Source organism: Leucoraja erinacea, chromosome 4 (assembly GCF_028641065.1).
Source record: "Leucoraja erinacea ecotype New England chromosome 4, Leri_hhj_1, whole genome shotgun sequence".
NCBI lineage: Eukaryota > Metazoa > Chordata > Chondrichthyes > Rajiformes > Rajidae > Leucoraja > Leucoraja erinaceus.
The window spans coordinates 84403243-84421980 of record NC_073380.1 but is presented as its reverse complement, the minus strand read 5'-3'; the positions used below and the strand labels follow the sequence as shown (position 1 = coordinate 84421980).

Here is an 18738-nt window from a genome sequence, read left to right as displayed (position 1 = left end):
CAAACAAGAGGACATGACTTCAGAATTAAGGGACAGAAGTTTAGGGGTAATATGAGGGGGAACTTCTTTACTCAGAGAGTGGTAGCGGTGTGGAATGAGCTTCCAGTGGAAGTGGTGGAAGCAGGTTCATTGGTATCATTTAAAAATAAATTGGATAGGCATATGGATGAGAAGGGAATGGAGGGTTATGGTATGAGTGCAGGCAGGTGGGACTAAGGGGAAAAAAAGTTGTTCGGCACGGACTTGTAGGGCCGAGATGGCCTGTTTCCGTGCTGTAATTGTTATATGGTTATATGGTTAACGATCAAATGTTCCCGAATTCTGAAACAAAATAGAAAATGTTGGAACGCCAGCAGGTCAGGAAGTATCTGTGTGGATGGTGATTACTATAGATGGATAATGTTGGATAACAGCACAACTTGCCAGCTCCAAAATCTTGAAGTTGGTGTGCCGCTAAGACCATAATGTTACCAGATGGATGAAGAGGTGTACAGGCTAACGTGGAGCTCACCAGAACAATGCAGGAAGCGACAGACAGGTCAGAGACGAGTGGGATGGGGTATTAGTGAAATGCACCTGGAAGCTCATGGTCGTCTCTGTGGACTGAATAAAAGGACTTAGCATAGGTCGTAGGTGATAGGAGTAGAAGTAGGCCATTCGGCCCATCAAGTCTACTCCACTATTCAATCATGGCCGATCTATCTCTCCCTCCTAAACCCCATTCTCCCCGTAACCTCTGAGTTGAGTTTATTGTCACGTGCACTAAAGTACAATTAAAAGCTTTTGGTTGCATGCGATCCAGTCAGCAGGAAGACTATACATAATTACAATCAAGCCGTCCACAGTGTACAGATCCAGGATAAAGGGAATAGCAGAGTTAATGTAAGAAATGCTGCTGATGGATAGAGAGTTAAAAGAGTGGAGAGATTGTATTGAGTGATTGCAGATTCATTTCTGGGACCAGCATGCAGTCGCGTGTCTTGGGCACCACCTTTACAAGCTTGTATAACGTTTGATATCATATATTCAGGCCACCCCAGCTGAGAGGATGGGTCTGTCGGCAAGAATGGGAAGAATGACTGGCTAGCGTTAGATCTTCAGGAATGGAAGTGTCTGGTTTTAATTCAGTGCTCATTGTACTGTGCTGTTTTATTGATTCCCTGTAGGCCTGTTTCCTCAGGCCAGTCAGAGATACCACAGTAGCATTAGTTAAATGTGGCACGTACAGAGTCAAATCAAGGCACACATGATCTGGGATAGAAGGATTATTCTCACATTTACTGTTGGCGTTCATTAGTTGATAAATTTGCTTTGCTGCCAGTAGCCAAAATAGTGCCAAAAATTGTGCTTTTTAAGGTTATAAATGCCATTAGATTAAAAGTTGAGTTCCTAACTCAGTCATCTGCCAACTCAGTGGATATTTCTGAGGCAGAGATAGATAGATTCTTGATTAGTACGGGTGTCAGGCGTTATGGGGAGAAGGCAGGAGAATGGGATTAAGAGGGAAAGATAGATCAGCCAAGATTAAATGGTGAAGTAGACTTGATGGACAGAATAACCTAATTCTACTCCTATCACATGAATTTATGAAATTATCTCCAAAGGTGAATCTGAAAAAAAATCCATAATTTTCTTTTGCTATGTTGTTACCCCTCCAAACTAAAACATTCAGGTTAAATGCACAATTTGATTGGGTTTTCTGTACATTTTAACCTCTCAGTTCAGGTGACATTCTGGTAATGGTACAAAACTCTCACTCAGCACTGAGGTGGGACAAAAAGCAGGATACTGCATAGACAATCATTTCAAGGCCTTGTGTTTGTGGCGCTTGGCACTCTACCCATGGAGCACTGTGCACAGAGACCTGGCAATTTCTATACGAGGAGCTCCCCCCTTTCTGACAATGGGTCACGGACAGGAAGGAGTCAGCCCGGGAGCACCACACTCACACCACAAACCTGGCTGGGCTGCCAAATGCACCGCAAAGTTCTCACAGACACCAAACCGAGAATTATAAAGATCCCACTTTAAACCTTTCTTCCGAAAGCAAACAAAGGATGTCAAAATGAGATTAGAGCTGAAATAAAATAAAAAATAACTAATTATGTTGTAAAACATGGAATTTTGAAATAATTGTAAAATAATTAGATCTTCCAGGGCCAAAAAAGATGTTCGGCCATTTTGATTCAGCTAGCAGGTCAAACCTTCAAGGATTTTTGTCATTGATTTCCACGTACAAGGCCTTCAGCAGCTCAGCTAAACGAGGAGCAAACCATAACTGACTGGAGCCGCAGGTCTTTTGCCTCTAACTGTATATGCGCTGGCACGATCGTGGTATAATGATAGCGGCAGCTTTTGGTTTAATCACCAACACAAAATCCAAGTCGTCAATTCATTCATGCGAGAGGTTGTATATTAACTATTATGGGTGAAAGATGCTGTTCACCAATTTGTGCTCACTGTTTACCTTTCCCTCAGACTGGTACTGGTAAGGACAGTCCTAGATACCAAACTAGATAAGTGAAAACTCATACCGACCATGCTTACCCCTTCTTCCGCTCGATCCCCCTTCAAAGATACATAGGACACTCTGTACTGGGTGATGAAGGCATCGGCAGGCTCCCACGAGACATGCAGACTGAAAGTGGTCTCATCATCCAAGACCAGGTTCCTTATTCCAGATCGGATTACTAAACCAAACAAAGAGAGCAAATCGGAAACCCAAGATTCAAGAAGAATGGATTCGATATTCAGCCTTGGGCACTGAGATGGTGTGTAATTGTGAGAAGAGAGGACTAGCGTTGTCATGGAGTTGTACAGCATGGAAATAGGCCAGGCTGACCGCTTTCAGTCTGAAGAAGGGTCCTGACCTGAAATATCACCTATCCTTTTTCTCCAGAGATGCTGCCTGACCCGCTGAGTTACTCCAGCATTTTGTGTCCATCTATGGAAACAGGCCACACAAAAAAGCTGGAGAAACTCAGCGGGTGCAGCAGCTATGGAGCGAAGGAAATGGGCAACGTTTCGGGCCGAAACCCTTCTTCAATGTGATGCTGCCGCACCCGCTGAGGTTCTCCAGCTTTTTTGTGTAACCTTCGATTCTCCAGCATGTGCAGTTCCTTCTTAAACACTATGGAAACAGGCCATTCAGCCATTTCCATCCATTCCAAGCAGAGGGCACCCATCCATATTAATCCCATCTTTATCCCATATTAATCTCCCCAACCCAGTGATTGCTCCACAGTAAACAGCTCACCAGGTTGTCATCTCTGCACTCTCCTGCACATTGGCTGATGACCAGTGTGATGTTTATCATGGCTGCTTTTTTAGAGATTCACAGAAGGAGTAGTTTCTGCGGAAAGCGGAAAGGTCTGGTATCTACCCCATTGGGGACACTCAGACTATCGGACTTTATCTTGCACTAAACAATATTCCCTTTATCCTTTATTTGTACATTGTGGACGGCTTGATTGCAATCATATATGGTATTTCGGCTGACTGGTATAGGACGCAACAAAAAGCTTTTCACTGTACCTCAGTACATGTGACAATAAACTAAACTGAACTAAAATGATGTGTTGAATGCGGAGGCTGATGGGGTGAAATGTAATGACTAGGACAACTCGACCCTTGTTCTGTCTGGGGGGAGGGGAAACGAAAGTGGAACTATGGGCCACAGAGGAGAAGCAGGGGAGAGATCTATCTACGACAGCAGTGGGGAAACAACGCATGGCACGATTGGCAGCCCCGTCAACAGTCTGTCTGTTTTTTCGTCTTTATTTAATTATTTAGTGAGTGTTAAAAGTTTGTGTAAATGTTCTCTGGTTTATTTTATGTGGGGAGTGGGAGGGGGAAACTTTTTGGTCAGTTTCGTACCTTGCCGGGGAAGTGATCGTTTTCCGGGTCGCATCTCCGGTCGCTCTGCGGCCTACCATCGATGGAGCTGGTGGCCTTCACGGACCTACTTGAGCCCCACCGTGGGGCATGGACTTAACATTGGAGCCGATCCCTTGCCTGGGATCGCTCCAACCGCGGCCCGCGGACTTACAATCAAGAGCTCGCAGTCTCGGGAGAGGCAGAGTCGGGAGTTCCAACAACGCAGAGGCTCGACCAGCCCCGACCTGGGGTTCGATCACCCGGCGCGGGGGGGTATGGTTATTCCCCCTGATGCAGGAGCTGATCGCCCTGTTGCGGAGGGCCCAAACCCCGCCGGCTACGGGAATCAAGATCGTCCCGTCAACGGAGGGTTCAAGCCGCTCCGCGGGAGAGGAAAGGAGGGAAGATATTTTAACTATTTTTTCGCTTTCCATCACAGTGAGGAATGTGGAGGAGTCACTGTGGTGGATGTTTCTGTTAAAATGTATTTTGTGTGTTCCGTTGGTTTTTATTTGTATAACTGACTGGGCAAATAAAATCCCTCGTATGTTGCAAAATATACTTGGCTAATAAAGTATTATTGTGATTGTGATTGCGATTACTAAAGCAAGAGGACATCTTGGAATGGAAAGCCTCCTGGGAGCAAACGTTAAATTAGCACTTTTGTTTAAATTTGCGTTAATAGTTTTCAATCTACTTTCAATGGCAATCTTCAGCATTTTGAGAGAGAAGTATTTTAATCTAGTGTAATTTTAATCTGGTCTAATCCCAAACACCCCATTCTCAATACTCCACTTCCCCCGACCCTCACCATCGCTCTAGGCACCAACACCACGTAACCAAGTTAACTTTACTGAGAATGTGCTTTCTCATTAATGACATACCTACTGTAGTTGGACGAAGAGTTGTTGTGGTGGCTGGAGTTGTTGTGATTATTCGCTGAACTGCAATTTAAACATAAAGTTAAGATTAATTTTAAAACATACAGCACCAATGCCCAGAATAAACCCTGATATTTATCTCAGTTTTTATGTGGTTTTTAGTTTCCCCCAAGTCACCTTCTCAGCTGAATACATTTATATTAATTCAATGAACAGTGATCTTATAACCATATAACCATCTAACAACTACAGCACGGAAAACAGGCCATCTCGGCCCTTCAAGTCCATGCCGAAGACTTATTTTCCCCTTGTCCCTAGTTCCTCTAGTCTTCTGCAACTATGGACGGAAAATGGGTGATAAGGAGTTTCCAGTTGTTCTGCAGTGCTTGGCCACATCTCCAAACTTAATCCTGGCACCCTTATATCACCTGTAGATTCATAGAAAACAGGCCCTTTGTCCCTGCTCATCCATGCTGATCAAAATGTCTATCCATGCTGTCTGCATTTGGCCCACTTTCCACTAAATCTTTTCATCCCATATATCTGTCCAAATTGTCTTTTTAAATGTTGTACTCGCCTCTATCACTTCCTCTTGCAGCATCTTCAATATACACACTGTGTGAAAACCTTGCCCCTCAAAATCCACTCTAAGCACTTCCTCTACTTTAAACCTATGCCCTCATGTTTTAGAGTCCCCCTTACAGGGAAAATGTATCTTACCTGGGAAAAGATCACACCTCATCCTCCTTTGCTTCTGGGAAAATAAACCCCAAAGTATGCAGTCTCTCCGGACAATTTAACAACACGAGTCCCGGCAACATCCTTGTGCATGGTTTCTGCACTCTCTCTATTAACACCACATCTATTACTCCTGACCATCCTGCCATCCTTCTGTAAACAAGGCTGCCCAATACTCTGCTGCTTAAATGTCCTTAACAGCATCATGTGGTGTACACCCGGCACTGCGCTTGCTGATCAATGCAACTTGCCAAAACAGCAATGGCTGGATTGCAGCATTCTTAGTCTGGCTTCTTAATCCCTCTGAAGCCTCACACCATTTCTCCCATCCACCTCTCCTTCACCCTCCCCACAACTGGGACCTGTGTACTGATCCCACGCTGCATCCCAGCACATCACCCCACCACTGCTGGATACACCAGTGCCTTGTTCCTGTGACGTGGCATCCCTATCACCAAACCTCTCAACACACTGGCTGTCACCCCCTGCTTCACTTACCATGCTTTGGATTACTCGTCCAATATCTATTTATTTAGTTTAGTTTATTTTAAAGACACAACACTTGGTTTAAAGATACGACACAGAGATACACAAAAATAATTAGTTTAAAGATGCAACACAAAGATACGGAAACACTTCGGCCCACAGAGTTCGCACCGACCAGCAATCCCTGCACACTAACACATTTACAAATTTACCAAGCCAATTAGCCTACAAACCTGGAGTGTGGGAACAAACCCAGAGAAAACCCACACAGGTCATGGGAAGAACGTACAAACTCCGTACAGACAGCACCGGTAGTCTCTGGTGCTGTTAAGGGCCTGTCCCACGAGCATGCGACCTGCATGTGGCAAGCGTGACCAAACCGGAAGCGGAGGCCGCGCAGAAGTCGAGTGATACCCGTACAGGGCCGGTAAACCGTAAGCGGGGGCCGCGCGGAGGTCGAGTAAGTGACGTGAAGTTCGAGTGAAGTCCGCAGGAAGTTTGCGCGTGATGTACGGCGTCAAGACGCTGCGTCCAGCGGCGAGACGCTAAGTATGCCCGTCGAGGCGGTGCGTACGGCGTCGAGGCGGCTGCGGGCCGGCAGACTGTTGCCGCGCAGAATTTTTGAACACGGTCAGTTTTTCGGAGACCCGCACGATGTCAGGACCAGCTCCGCACAACTCCATACGGCTCCGGCAATCGAAGTGGGACCGGCCCCGCCAAGCCGTATGGCTCAAGCGACCGCGTTAGGTCGCGCTTGCCGCATGGAGTCGCATGCTCGTGGGACAGGCCCTTAAGGCAGCAAAACTGTCGCTGCGCCACATGCCCTATGTGGATCAATGACCAATATTTATTTGTAAACACACTCAGCATTCCTTCAAATAACTTATGTGTTATAGGAGCTTTACACATACAAATTATCATCGCCTGCATGATGCAGCCATATATTTTATTATCTTCATAGCTAGTCATGCAGCTTGTATACATATATATACACAGTATACATAAATACATGCATACATAGAAACATAGAAAATAGGTCTAGGAGTTGGTCATTCGGCCCTTCGAGCCTGCACTGCCATTCAATATGATCATGGCTGATCATCCAACTCCGTATCCTGTACCTGCCTTCTCTCCATACCCCCTGATCCCTTTAGTCACAAGGGCCACATCTAACTCCCACTTAAATATAGCCAATGAACTGCCCTCAACTACCTTCTGTGGCAGAGAATTCCACAGATTCACCACTCTCTGTGTGAAAAATGTTTTCCTCATCACGGTCCTAAAAGATTTCCCCCTTATCCTTAAGCTGTGACCCCTTGTTCTGGACTTCCCCAACATCAGGAACAATCTTCCTGCATCTAGCCTGTCCAACCCCTTAAGAATTTTGTAAGTTTCTATAAGATCCCCCCTCAATCTTCTAAATTCTAGCGAGTACAAACCAAGTCTATCCAGTCTTTCTTCATATAAAAGTCCTGACATCCCAGGAATCAGTCTGGTGAACCTTCTCTGTACTCCCTCTATGGCAAGAATGTCCTTCCTCAGATTAGGAGACCAAAACTGTACGCAATACTCCAGGTGTGGTCTCACCACGACCCTGTACAACTGCAGTAGAACCTCCCTGCTCCTACACCCAAATCCCTTTGCTATGAATGCTAACATACCATTTGCCTTCTTCACTGCCTGCTGCACCAGCATGCCTACTTTTAATGACTGGCGTACCATGACACCCAGGTCTCGTTGCATCTCCCCCTTTCCTAATCGGCCACCATTCCGATAATAGTCTACTTTTCAGATAATAGTCTACTTAATAGTCTACTAATAATACATAATGTTATGTTACTTGCAAATTGGATGCTTCATACGGTGCAAGCTTACGTGTAGTTTCAAGGGCTGTAATAACTTCACTTTCTGCCTCATCGCTGTAAATTGCAGATAGAGACACCTCATATTCCATCCCAGGCAGTAAATGATCAAGAACCACCGTGTCTGTAGCCCCGCTGAACACAAACTGCAAAGTAAAAGATACTCTGGTAAGGGAAGCATTTTTGCCTCACATTATGAGATTTAATTAATCCGTAATATACCTTCATGAACAGATATGAAAGAAAAGTTCCGTTTGATGATATCGTTGGCATTAATAGATATTGAATGTTAGACACGAATAATACCAAAGGATACTTGAGAGACCCAAGCCTACCTAAATTAGTGATTCAATTATTGGAGCTACTTTATAGGAAAAAGAGGTGGGACTTTTGTTCATTTTGAATCTCTGCCTGCGATGTTGATTTGAACCAAGTAATAAAAGTGAAAAGGGAAACATGGTCTCTATTATACCATTGATCAATGTTGATTCTACCCCTCCCTTCTCGTGTCTGATTTCCCAATACTCACAGGAACTCTGCATTGCCCAGCGCCAGGATACATTTTGCTGAAAGGTGTGCATTTATGTTGGGTATTTCACAGCCTCCTGCCAGATCTCTCACAGTGAAGTTTGGTCACTGTTGCAGTGCAGAAAAAAGTAGCAGCCAAATTGGCACAGCAAGATCTCACACATCAGTTCAGTTTTTTCCTTTCCTTTTTTACTTTTTTACTAGAATGTTGCCTGGGTTTCAGCAACTAAGTTACAGAGAGAGGTTGAACAAGTTAGGGCTTTATTCTTTGGAGCGCAGAAGGTTAAGGGGGGACTTGATAGAGGTTTTTAAAATGATGAGAGGGATAGACAGAGTTGACGTGGAAAAGCTTTTCCCACTGAGAGTAGGGAAGATTCAAACAAGGGGACATGACTTGAGAATTAAGGGATTGAAGTTTAGGGGTAACATGAGGGGGAACTTCTTTACTCAGAGAGTGGTGGCTGTGTGGAATGAGCTTCCATTGAAGGTGGTGGAGGCAGGTTCGTTTATATCATTTAAAAATAAATTGGATAGTTATATGGATGGGAAGGGAATGGAGGGTTATGATCTGAGCGCAGGTATATGGGACTAGGGGAGATTATGTGTTCAGCACGGACTAGAAGGGTCGAGATGGCCTGTTTCCGTGCTGTAATTGGTATATGGTTATATGGTTACTTTCTCCTTTTCCACAACAATGGCATGGAATGTTGTCTTTCAGCTGATGGGTAGATGGGTCGCAGTTCATCAGGAAGTCAGTATCTCCAACAGTGCAGTGCTCCCTCAAGGGCCTGTCCCACTTACGCGACCTTGGCTCGCAAATTACGCGACCTCGTGGTCGCTTGAGGCGTACGGGCACCGTATGGCTGCGCGGAGTTGTGCGGGGCTGGTCTGACATCGCGCAGGGCTCCAAAATTCTGACCGTGGCCGAAATCTTCCCGTGCCAATGGCCTGTCGACACACGCAGGCACATTGCAGCCGTACGCAGCGTCTTGACATCGTAGGCAGCGTCTTGATGGCGTACGCCTAACGCGTGGCATTGCGTGATGATGTCACCGCTCGGCGTGGTGTGGCGTTGCGTGATGATGTCACCGCCCGTCGCCATGCGATGCCCAAATTTAGTTGGCCCGCCTCCTGCCCAGCTGATTGGTAAGCATGACGTAAATTACGTCACGCGCGAACTTCGTGTGAACTCTGCTTCCGTTTGGTCGCGCCAAACGCATGCAATCGCATGCAAGCGGGACAGGCCCTTTAGTATTACAATGGAGTGCTAACCTAGATGTTTGTTTAAGCCCTTCAGGTGATTTGAACCCACAACGTCATAGATAAGAGTGCTAGCCACAGAGCCACAGTTCATGTATTTAATCCCTGAACTACCATTACTTTTTGATACATTTTGCTTTACCTCCTTTGCCTCTTCACCACTCAAGGGAGTGCATGCCAGTCTGTATAAGGTAACATCATCAGCAGCATGATTCCAGCTAACTCTGAATTCTTCCTCAAAAACATCACTGATCCTTAAGGACAAAGGCTGCGGAACATTCCCTGAATTTAATAAGGAAACAAATAGCAAAACATTAGGACAAAGCGTTCAATTGAATCTATAAATAGAATCGTTAATTTAGGATAAATAGTCATTAAATTGAGATGCGAAGAGAGCAAAAGGCAGAGAACAGTGAGGATGTGGAGACAGATTCTCTGACTTACTTGTGGTGAAGCTGCCTGTCAGTGGGGCTGATTGCCCCTCATCATAGATTGCCAAGACTGCAACTGTGTACTCCGTAAGTGATGTCAGGTTTGTTAAGAAAATCGGTGTTGCGTCTTCGACTTCAACCTAAAGGCCATACATAAAAGGAATTTCCAGTAAATCCAACGAGTAACGCAAGAGAATCATCTTTTCTGGACTGCAGCGGAAATGTGGAACAGGTTAATTGCAGAGATGGGTTTTGGAAGAAGTTGGATGAACACACAAGGGAAAATATAAGTGATAATTAAAATTGAAATATTAATCTTTGAGACAACTCAATAGAAATTATTAAGGACATTGAAGGGTTGATAAGATAAACAGGGAGATGTCATTTTTCATTGTCAGAAACTGGAATCATAGTCATACAGCACAGAAACGCACACTTTGGCCCAATTTGTCCACGATGGCACAGATGTCTCATCCACGTTTCATTATGGCGGTGGAGGCCAGTTCTCTGGATACTTTCTAGAGAGAGCTTGATAGGGGTCTTAAACACAGCGGAGTCAAGGGATATGGGGAAAAGGCAGGAACGGGGATGATCAGCCATGATCAGCCATGATCACATTGAATGGCGGTGATGGCTCAAAGGGCCGAATGGCCTACTCCTGCACCTATTGTCTATAGTCATTTGTCTGCATCCAGCCCACATCCCTCTAAACCTTTTCTATCCATGTAGCTACCCAAATATCTTTTAAATGTTATTGTAACTGCCTCAACTACTTACTCTGGGGGATTCCGCAGGCCTCCAGTCCGTAAACAACCTTCCACCGTGACCCTCTGTTTCCTATCATGAAACCAATTTCTGTTTTGCAGTCACCTGGATCTCATGTGATTTAACCTTCCAGACCAACCTACCATTCAGAATTTGATCAAATACCAACCATGCTGGTCCAAATAGACACTATCTACAGCCCTGCCAGATAATTAAATTGAATTTAATTTTGCTAGCCCTTGCTGTCTCCTCCCCTGTGAGAGCTGTCTCCTCCCACCCTCCCATCCGCCCGCCCTCGGGCTCCTCCTCCTCCCTTTTTCCTTCCTTCTCCCCCCCCCCCCCCCCCCAATCAGTCTGAAGAAGGGTTTCGGCCCGAAACGTCGCCTATTTCCTTCGCTCCATAGATGCTGCTGCACCCGCTGAGTTTCTCCAGCAATTTTGTGTACCTTCGACACAGCATCTGCAGTTCCTTCTTGAACATTCTGTTTGCAGTCACCTGGATCTCATGTGATTTAACCTTCCAGAGCAACCTACCATACAGAATATTATCAAATACCAAGCTGAAGTCCAAATAGACACTATCTACAGCCCTGCCCTAATTAACTTGTTTAGTTACTTCTTCAAAAAAACTGGCTAGCCCTAAACAACCCGTCTATCTAAATACACACAGTATATATCTTATCCTTCTGAATTCTCTCCAGTAACCTTCCTATAATTGGTCTAGAGCTTCCAGGTTTTTCTTTGCAGACCTTCCTAAATAGAGGCTCATTAGCCACCCTCTAGTCTTGCAAGATGACTTAACAACTTACAAAGAAGCAGGAGATAGCCTTTCAAATCTCCCCATTTACCTCCATCAAGATCCTGGCTGATGTCCACTTCAATATAAGAGTCAAGGAATTCTGAAGAAACTTATTTAATCAGAGGACGGTTAGGACTTATTTTTATCAATCCCTAAACATCAATGGATTGACAGTGTTTAATACCACTCTCTACTTGTCCTTAAGTGGATTGTCTCACTCAGCTATTTCAGAGAGCCGTTAAGAATCAATGTCATTGTTGCGGTTCTGGAGGTGTCTACAGACCAGAGTGGGTGCAATGGAAGAGTGCCCTCCCTGGATGGCATGAGAAGAACCCAAGGGACTGCAATAATCCTGTGTTTTCCTGGTTTCCATTATTGAGACAAGCTTTCATTTCCGTAAGTGTAGTTAAATTCCCCAGATGAGGTGGTGGGATTTTAACTTCTGTACCTGGATCAGAAGTCCAGGTTTGGGCGATTTCCTTATGTCAAGGTGAGAGGCCATTCAATCCATGTCATCTTCCAGCAGAGCATTCACACTCCTTATTTCCCTGCAACTTTCTCTCTCTCTAACCCTCTCTTTCCCTCTCACTCTCTCCCACACTCACTCAACTCCCATTTGGTTATTTTGTCACTCACCTACACACTTGTACTATTTAAAGCAGCTTATCATCCCGCATATAACTCTGGGATTTAAGTGGAAAGCAGAGCTCATGGAGGAAAGCCACAGGATAGCAGGAAAACCCTGCAAACGTCACACAGACAGCACCATAGGTCAGGATCATGCACAGGTCGCTGGAGCTGCAGGTCACCTTCGTCTGACCACTGAGCTGGCCTTAGTAACATGATCAGAATGTCTGTGGACCATACACTATGCTAATCAAAGTCCAGGTCAATATTTATTACCCATCCACGGTACAACCCAAGGGTTTGTGAGGCTATAGTTTGGGTTTGGGAGTTGGAATTCTTTATAAGCAGAGATGCCGCAAGGAGAGCAGGTTTCTGGTCATAGCTGAGTTTTCAATATCTGTCCATGAGCTTCAGGGTATTGGTACCTGATACAGCGGCCTAATGGCACAGCTGTTAGACCTGCTGCCTCACAGCGGCAGAGACCCGGGTTCAATCCTGGCCTCGGGTGCCGTCTGCATTCTCCCTGTGACTGCGCGGGTTTCCTCCGGGTGCTCCGGATTCCTCCCACATCCCAAATAGACACGGGCATTTGTAAGTTAATTGCCCGCTATATATTGCCTCTGCTACATGGGAAGTGGTTGAGAACGTGGGATAACATAGAATTGGTGAGAACAGGCGATCGATGATCAGCGTGGACTCTTTGGGGTGAAGTGCCTGTTTCCACGCTGGATCTTTCAATCAATCGAAATCTGGGTTGGGGGAAACAAATTAACATGTACTCGGTGGGCGCAAAATAATGACAAATCTGTCTGATTCTTCCTATGAGCAACCAATTGTATATCTTGGGTAGGTGTGGCGTAGATGAGCCAAAGGGCCTGTTTCCGTGATGCATGCCTCCATGACTTGTCATACTCACCATGCCCATCGCAGTGGTATCAGTCTTCACGTACATGACACGATAGCCCAGAGCTTTCCTTGATCCTGCTTCCCAGCTGACCCTGCCCATGCTGTGGGTGATCTCAGAGAACTGGAGGTTCTGGGGAGGTGTAAGTGGTACTGAAGAAGGAAAAGAACACAAATTATTTTAAACCTAATGCAGGGACATTCACATACAGGCAAAGACATAGACCTAGAGAGTAACACCAAAGAAACTGGGCTTCACTCCACTTCGTCCTTGCTGATATCAAACATCTATTTACATCAATTCGACACTAAACCCGTATTTATTCCTGTCAACTTCCCCCAGTCTCTCCCCACTTACATCCGCACCTGGAGCAACTAACAGGAGCCAATTAACAAGCAAATCCTTTGTGTAGTTTTTAGTTTAGTTTAGAGATACAGTGTGGAAACAGCATGGGTCTTAGGCCCACTGAGTCCGTGCAAACCAATAACCACCATGTACGCTAGTTCTATCTGACACTCTAGGGACAATTTGCAGAAGTCAATTGACCTTCAAACCTGCACATCTTTGGAATGTGGGGGAAAACACACGTGGCCACAGGGAGAACGTGCAAACTTTGCACAGACAGCACCTGTAGTCAGGATCAAACCTGGGTGTCTGGCTCTGTGAGGCAGCAACTCTACCGCTGCACCACCATGCCGTCCCACATAGACCAACTGCTCTTTGTTATCGATATCAACGATTTGGATGAGAATATATAAAGCATGTTTAATAAGTTTGCAGATAACACTAAAATAGGTGGTATCGTAGATAGTGAAGATGGTTATCAAAAATTACAGCCGGACCTTGATCAGCTGGGAAAGTGGGCCGAGGAATGGCAAATAGAGTCCAATTAATTTAAATGTGTGATACTGTGCTATGGCCAGGCCTGGACAGTTTGACCTCGACCCAAAACATCATCCATTCCTTTCTCTCCAGAGATGCTGTTTGTTCCATTGAGTTACTCCAGCATTTTGTGTTTTTCTTTGGCTTAAACCAGCTTCTACGGTTCCTTCCTACACAGGCCAGGACCTTCACAGTGAATAGTAGGGCCCTGAGGAGCTTTATAGAGCAGAGGGATCTAGTTGTACAACTACATAGTTCCCTGAAGGTAACGTCACGGGTGGTGAAGAAGGCTTTTGGCACATTGACCTTCATCAGTCAGAAAATTGAATGAAGTTGGGAGGGACACTGTGTTACAGTTGTACAAGACGTCGGTGAGACAGCATTTTGGGAGTATTGTGTTCAGCTTTGGTCACCCTACTACAGGGAGATGCCATTATGCTGGAAAGAGTTCAGAGAAGATTCACAACGATGCTGCCTGGATTCAAGGCCAAAGCTGTAGGGAGAAGTTGGACATGCTAATAGTTTATTCCTTGGAGTTCAGGTAGCTGAGCGGTGACCTTACAGAGGCATATAAAATCATGAGGAGAACAGATGGGATCAATGCACAGAGTCTTTCTCCCAAGGTAAGGGAATCAAAAACTAGAGCAGACTGAGAGGGGAAAGATTTAATAGCAACCCAAGGGGAACTTTTTCCACACAGAGGGTGGTGGGCATATGGAATGAGCTGACAAATGAAGCAGTTGAGGTAGGCACCTCAATAATAATATTTAAAATGCATTTGGACAAATACATGGATAGACAATAGACAATAGGTGCAGGAGTAGGCCCTTTGGCCCTTAGAGCCAGCACCGCCAAACAATGTGACCATGGCTGATCATCCCCAATCAGTACCCCGTTCCTGCCTTCTCCCGATATCCCCTGACCGCTATCTTTAAATGCCCTATCTAGCTCTCTCTTGAAAGTATCCAGAGAAACGGCCTCCACCGCCCTCTGAGGCAGATAATTCCACAGACTCACAACTCTCTGTGTGAAAAAGTGTTTCCTCATCTCCGTTCTAAATGCCTTACCCCTTATTCTTAAACTGTGGCCCCTGGTTCTGGACTCCCCGAACATCGGGAACATGTTTCCTGCCTCTAGCATGTCCAAACCCTTAATAATCTTACATGTTTCAATAAGATCCCCTCTCACCCTTCTAAACTCCAGAGTATACAAGCCCAGCCGCTCCATTCTCTCAGCATATGACAGTCCCGCCATCCCGGGAATTAACCTTATTGTAAACATATGCTGCACTCCCTCAATAGCAAGAATGATTTTGAGGGATATGGACCAAATGGGACTAGCTCGGTCAGCATTGATCAGTTGGGCCAAAGAGCCTGTTTCTCTAATGTTTCCCTTATCCCTAACCAGCCTGAAGAAGGGTCTCGACCCAAAACGTCACCCATTCCTTCTCTCCAGAGATGCTGCCTGTCCCGCTGAGTTACTCCAGCTTTTTTTTTTTTTTTTGAAAATATTTTTTATTGGGGATAGGTACATAACCTATTACATCATTACTGTCTTACATTTTTAAATTGATAATATTGTCAGTTATTATTACATTGTCTCCAATACTTTTTGCCTTTTTCTTCCTTTTTTTTTTAAACTAGATAGAACTAAAGAGATATATGAAATAAAGAAAGAAAAGAAAGAGAAGAAAAACAAAAACAGAAAAACAAAAAATAAAAAAAATAAAAAAAAGGAAAAAGATAGTTAAAGAAGAATGGAAAAATTTATTAAAATAAAAAACATCGTTCGAGATATGTTCGTACATTTCAGAGTATAGCATTTCATCCATTTTTTAGCCCGAGTGCTAGTCAGGTTCCTGTGCTGAACTATTCTGACCCTTTAAGTAATCAATAAAAGGAGACCATGTTCCAACGAATAATTCCTGTTTGTCCAACAGGGAAAATCTGATTCTTTCCACGTTTAAGGTCTCCGTCATTTCTATAATCCACATTTTGATTGTGGGGGCCGTAGGGCCTTTCCAAAATTTTAGAATTAATTTTTTTCCTGTTATTAGCTCGGTCAGCATTGATGAGTTGGGCCAAAGAGCCTGTTTCTCTAATGTTTCCCTTATCCCTAACCAGCCTGAAGAAGGGTCTCGACCCGAAATGTCACCCATTCCTTCTCTCCAGAGATGCTGCCTGTCCCGCTGAGTTACTCCAGCTTTTTGTCGCTATGTTCAGTTTAAACCAGCATCTGCAGGTCTTTCTTACACAAGAGGACCTACGTGTTGTTTCTTGTCCGGTCAGGGGGTCACTCGCTTCCTCCCCATACATGGCGTACACAGTCACGGTATATTCAGTGTTCGGGGACAACCTTTCCAGTTCTATATCCGTAACTGAATTGTCCACCTTTACCTGCCGGAGGAAGACAAATAGATTGTACCTTGGACATATATCTTGTCGCTCACTGCCAATATCAACTCAATCATATAAATGGGGCTCACAGTTGAACGATACATCCTAAATCTGTAATGCATGGCACTTAAGGCCCCAGGTCTGAGTGAGATTGCCCAATGAGCCAATCCATCCATCATTAGGATACCAGGGGGTGAGGCTATTCTATGGAACAACATGCTTGACATCAATAAATGTGGTTCGGCTTGATGCTGACTGGTGTATTGCAATAACACTTTGATCACAACGATCAGGAATTTGTTATCCTGAATGTGTATACACCCTATGAATGCCATCAGAATTAGGATGAATATTTAAATAGGCGTGCTTTCATCTATTCCTTTATTCAAAACAATAATTATTGTAGTGTATATGTCATTGGGGATATGAATGCAGATATCTCAGACAGGAACTCATTATTTGCCAATAATATAGCTCAGTTCTGTCAAGATAATAATTTAATATTGTCAAGCAAAGTGCTTTTACCGACAGATAGTTATACTTATATTAGTGAAGCCTGGTGCACTACGTCATGGCTGGGCCACTGTATTAGTACAGCTGATGCACATGCCTCATTGGGGTGTATGAGCATTCTGTATGGGGCAGCAATGACTGATCATATACCTGTTGCTATGACAATAAATGTTGAACACATACCTGTTCATATGGCTTTAACACAGAAAAACTGGACTGGTCAACCCTCACAAAGGAAGACATCTTAGCCTATTATGCCCATACAGATAAATCCTTAAGCAATATTCATCTACCTAAAGATGCAATAATGTGTAGTAATGTTAATTGTAAGGATATGAAGCATAGGAGGGATATCTGCTCCATGTATAATGATATAGTAAGCGCCTTATATGTAGGCAGTAAGCCCTACTGCAAGCATAATAATAAGACACATAAAATCAGGCCTGGCTGGAATAAGTATGTAGCTGAATATCATGCTGGAGCCCGTGAAGCCACTAAATCATGGGCTATGCCAGGCAGACCCAGACAGGGGCCTGTGTTTGAATACAAGAAGCTCACTAATGCAAGGTATAAGTATGCTGTTCGCTTCATCTGTAGTAATGAGCAAGCTATGAGGGCTGATTCCATGGCTAAGAAGCTGCTAAGTAACAATGAAACTGATTTTTGGAACATGATATTAAATATAATACCTGTAAGAGTGCTGTTATGATCTGTCGAACCAAAGAGGATAAATGTCTAAAATTTCCTGATTTTAAATTGTCTGACGATAATCTTAGTGTCTGTATTAAGGTAAAATATCTTGGGCATTTTATTACAGAACAAATGACAGGTGATGAGGATATTTATAGGCAACGACATATGCTGTATGTACAGGCGAATATTCTCTTGCGTACGTTTGGTGCGTGTACAGATGTGGTGAAGATGTCGCTGTTTGGAGCATATTGCACACCACTCTATACTGTGCACCTGTGGTCGAACTATGGAAAGACAAGTTTGCAGAGCCTAAAGGTGGCCTATAATGATGCCATAAGAATACTGTTAAGGAAACCTAGATGCTGTAGTGCTAGTAACATGTTTGTGGCTGCAGGAGTCAGTGCTTGAAAAGCTATCCTAAGAAATCATATGTATAAATTCATTTGCAGGATAAATGACTCTAAAAACATAATTGTCAAACATAAGGTTTAGCACTACACGCTACGAATCCCAGTTGTGGAGACACTGGTATCGCTACCTCGTTGTAGGACACTGATCTTTCTTTTATATTCTGGATTTTAAATCATGTATTGTGTTTTTTTTATATATATGATGCTTTTATAATTGATATACTAAGATTTTATATGTATGTTATGGTGTTTTTATTTGCAATCTACTTTTATGTAATGTTGCCGCTTGTCTGGACCTTGAATCTGAAAAAAGTTTATTATTATTATTATTATTATTATTATTATTATTATTATTATTATTATTATTATTATTAGAAAGCATTGTAAAAGACCCTTCCTCAACCCTCATGCCCAGTAATTGTTTCTGACACACACACACAAACTCTGGGAGAGGGGCGAATGCAGCCTTCAAATGATCTTTGTGCACAGTAACAATTGGAGAAAGATGGAGAGTTATATTGACCTGATCACAACAGAAACAAATAGCGCTGACTGCATCAGATAAATGGTCTATAAAATCATGGGCTTACACTTGGCCTGTCTCCATGCACTGTTTCAAGCAGAGTGTCAACAAGGAGAAGGTGCCCATTAGCAGCAACAACAGACAATGTGCTTGCAGGAACTGAG

General features: G+C 44.0%; 1 protein-coding gene across 5 annotated transcripts in view; it reads right to left on the bottom strand.

The window, feature by feature from the left end:
* Window positions 1-18738, bottom strand: part of col14a1a (collagen, type XIV, alpha 1a) — a 204801-nt gene that overhangs the window by 89073 nt on the left and 96990 nt on the right. For 4 of the 5 annotated variants that reach the window (XM_055634707.1, XM_055634709.1, XM_055634710.1 and 1 more), the window contains exons 13-19: window positions 16306-16435; window positions 13170-13309; window positions 10076-10202; window positions 9774-9913; window positions 7857-7989; window positions 4761-4820; window positions 2539-2690 (exon numbers count right to left, since the gene is read on the bottom strand). In XM_055634707.1, coding sequence (XP_055490682.1) covers window positions 2539-2690; window positions 4761-4820; window positions 7857-7989; window positions 9774-9913; window positions 10076-10202; window positions 13170-13309; window positions 16306-16435 — 882 coding nt within the window. The remainder of the gene's footprint in view (window positions 1-2538; window positions 2691-4760; window positions 4821-7856; window positions 7990-9773; window positions 9914-10075; window positions 10203-13169; window positions 13310-16305; window positions 16436-18738) is intronic. The other variant, XM_055634708.1, reaches the window with a different exon arrangement.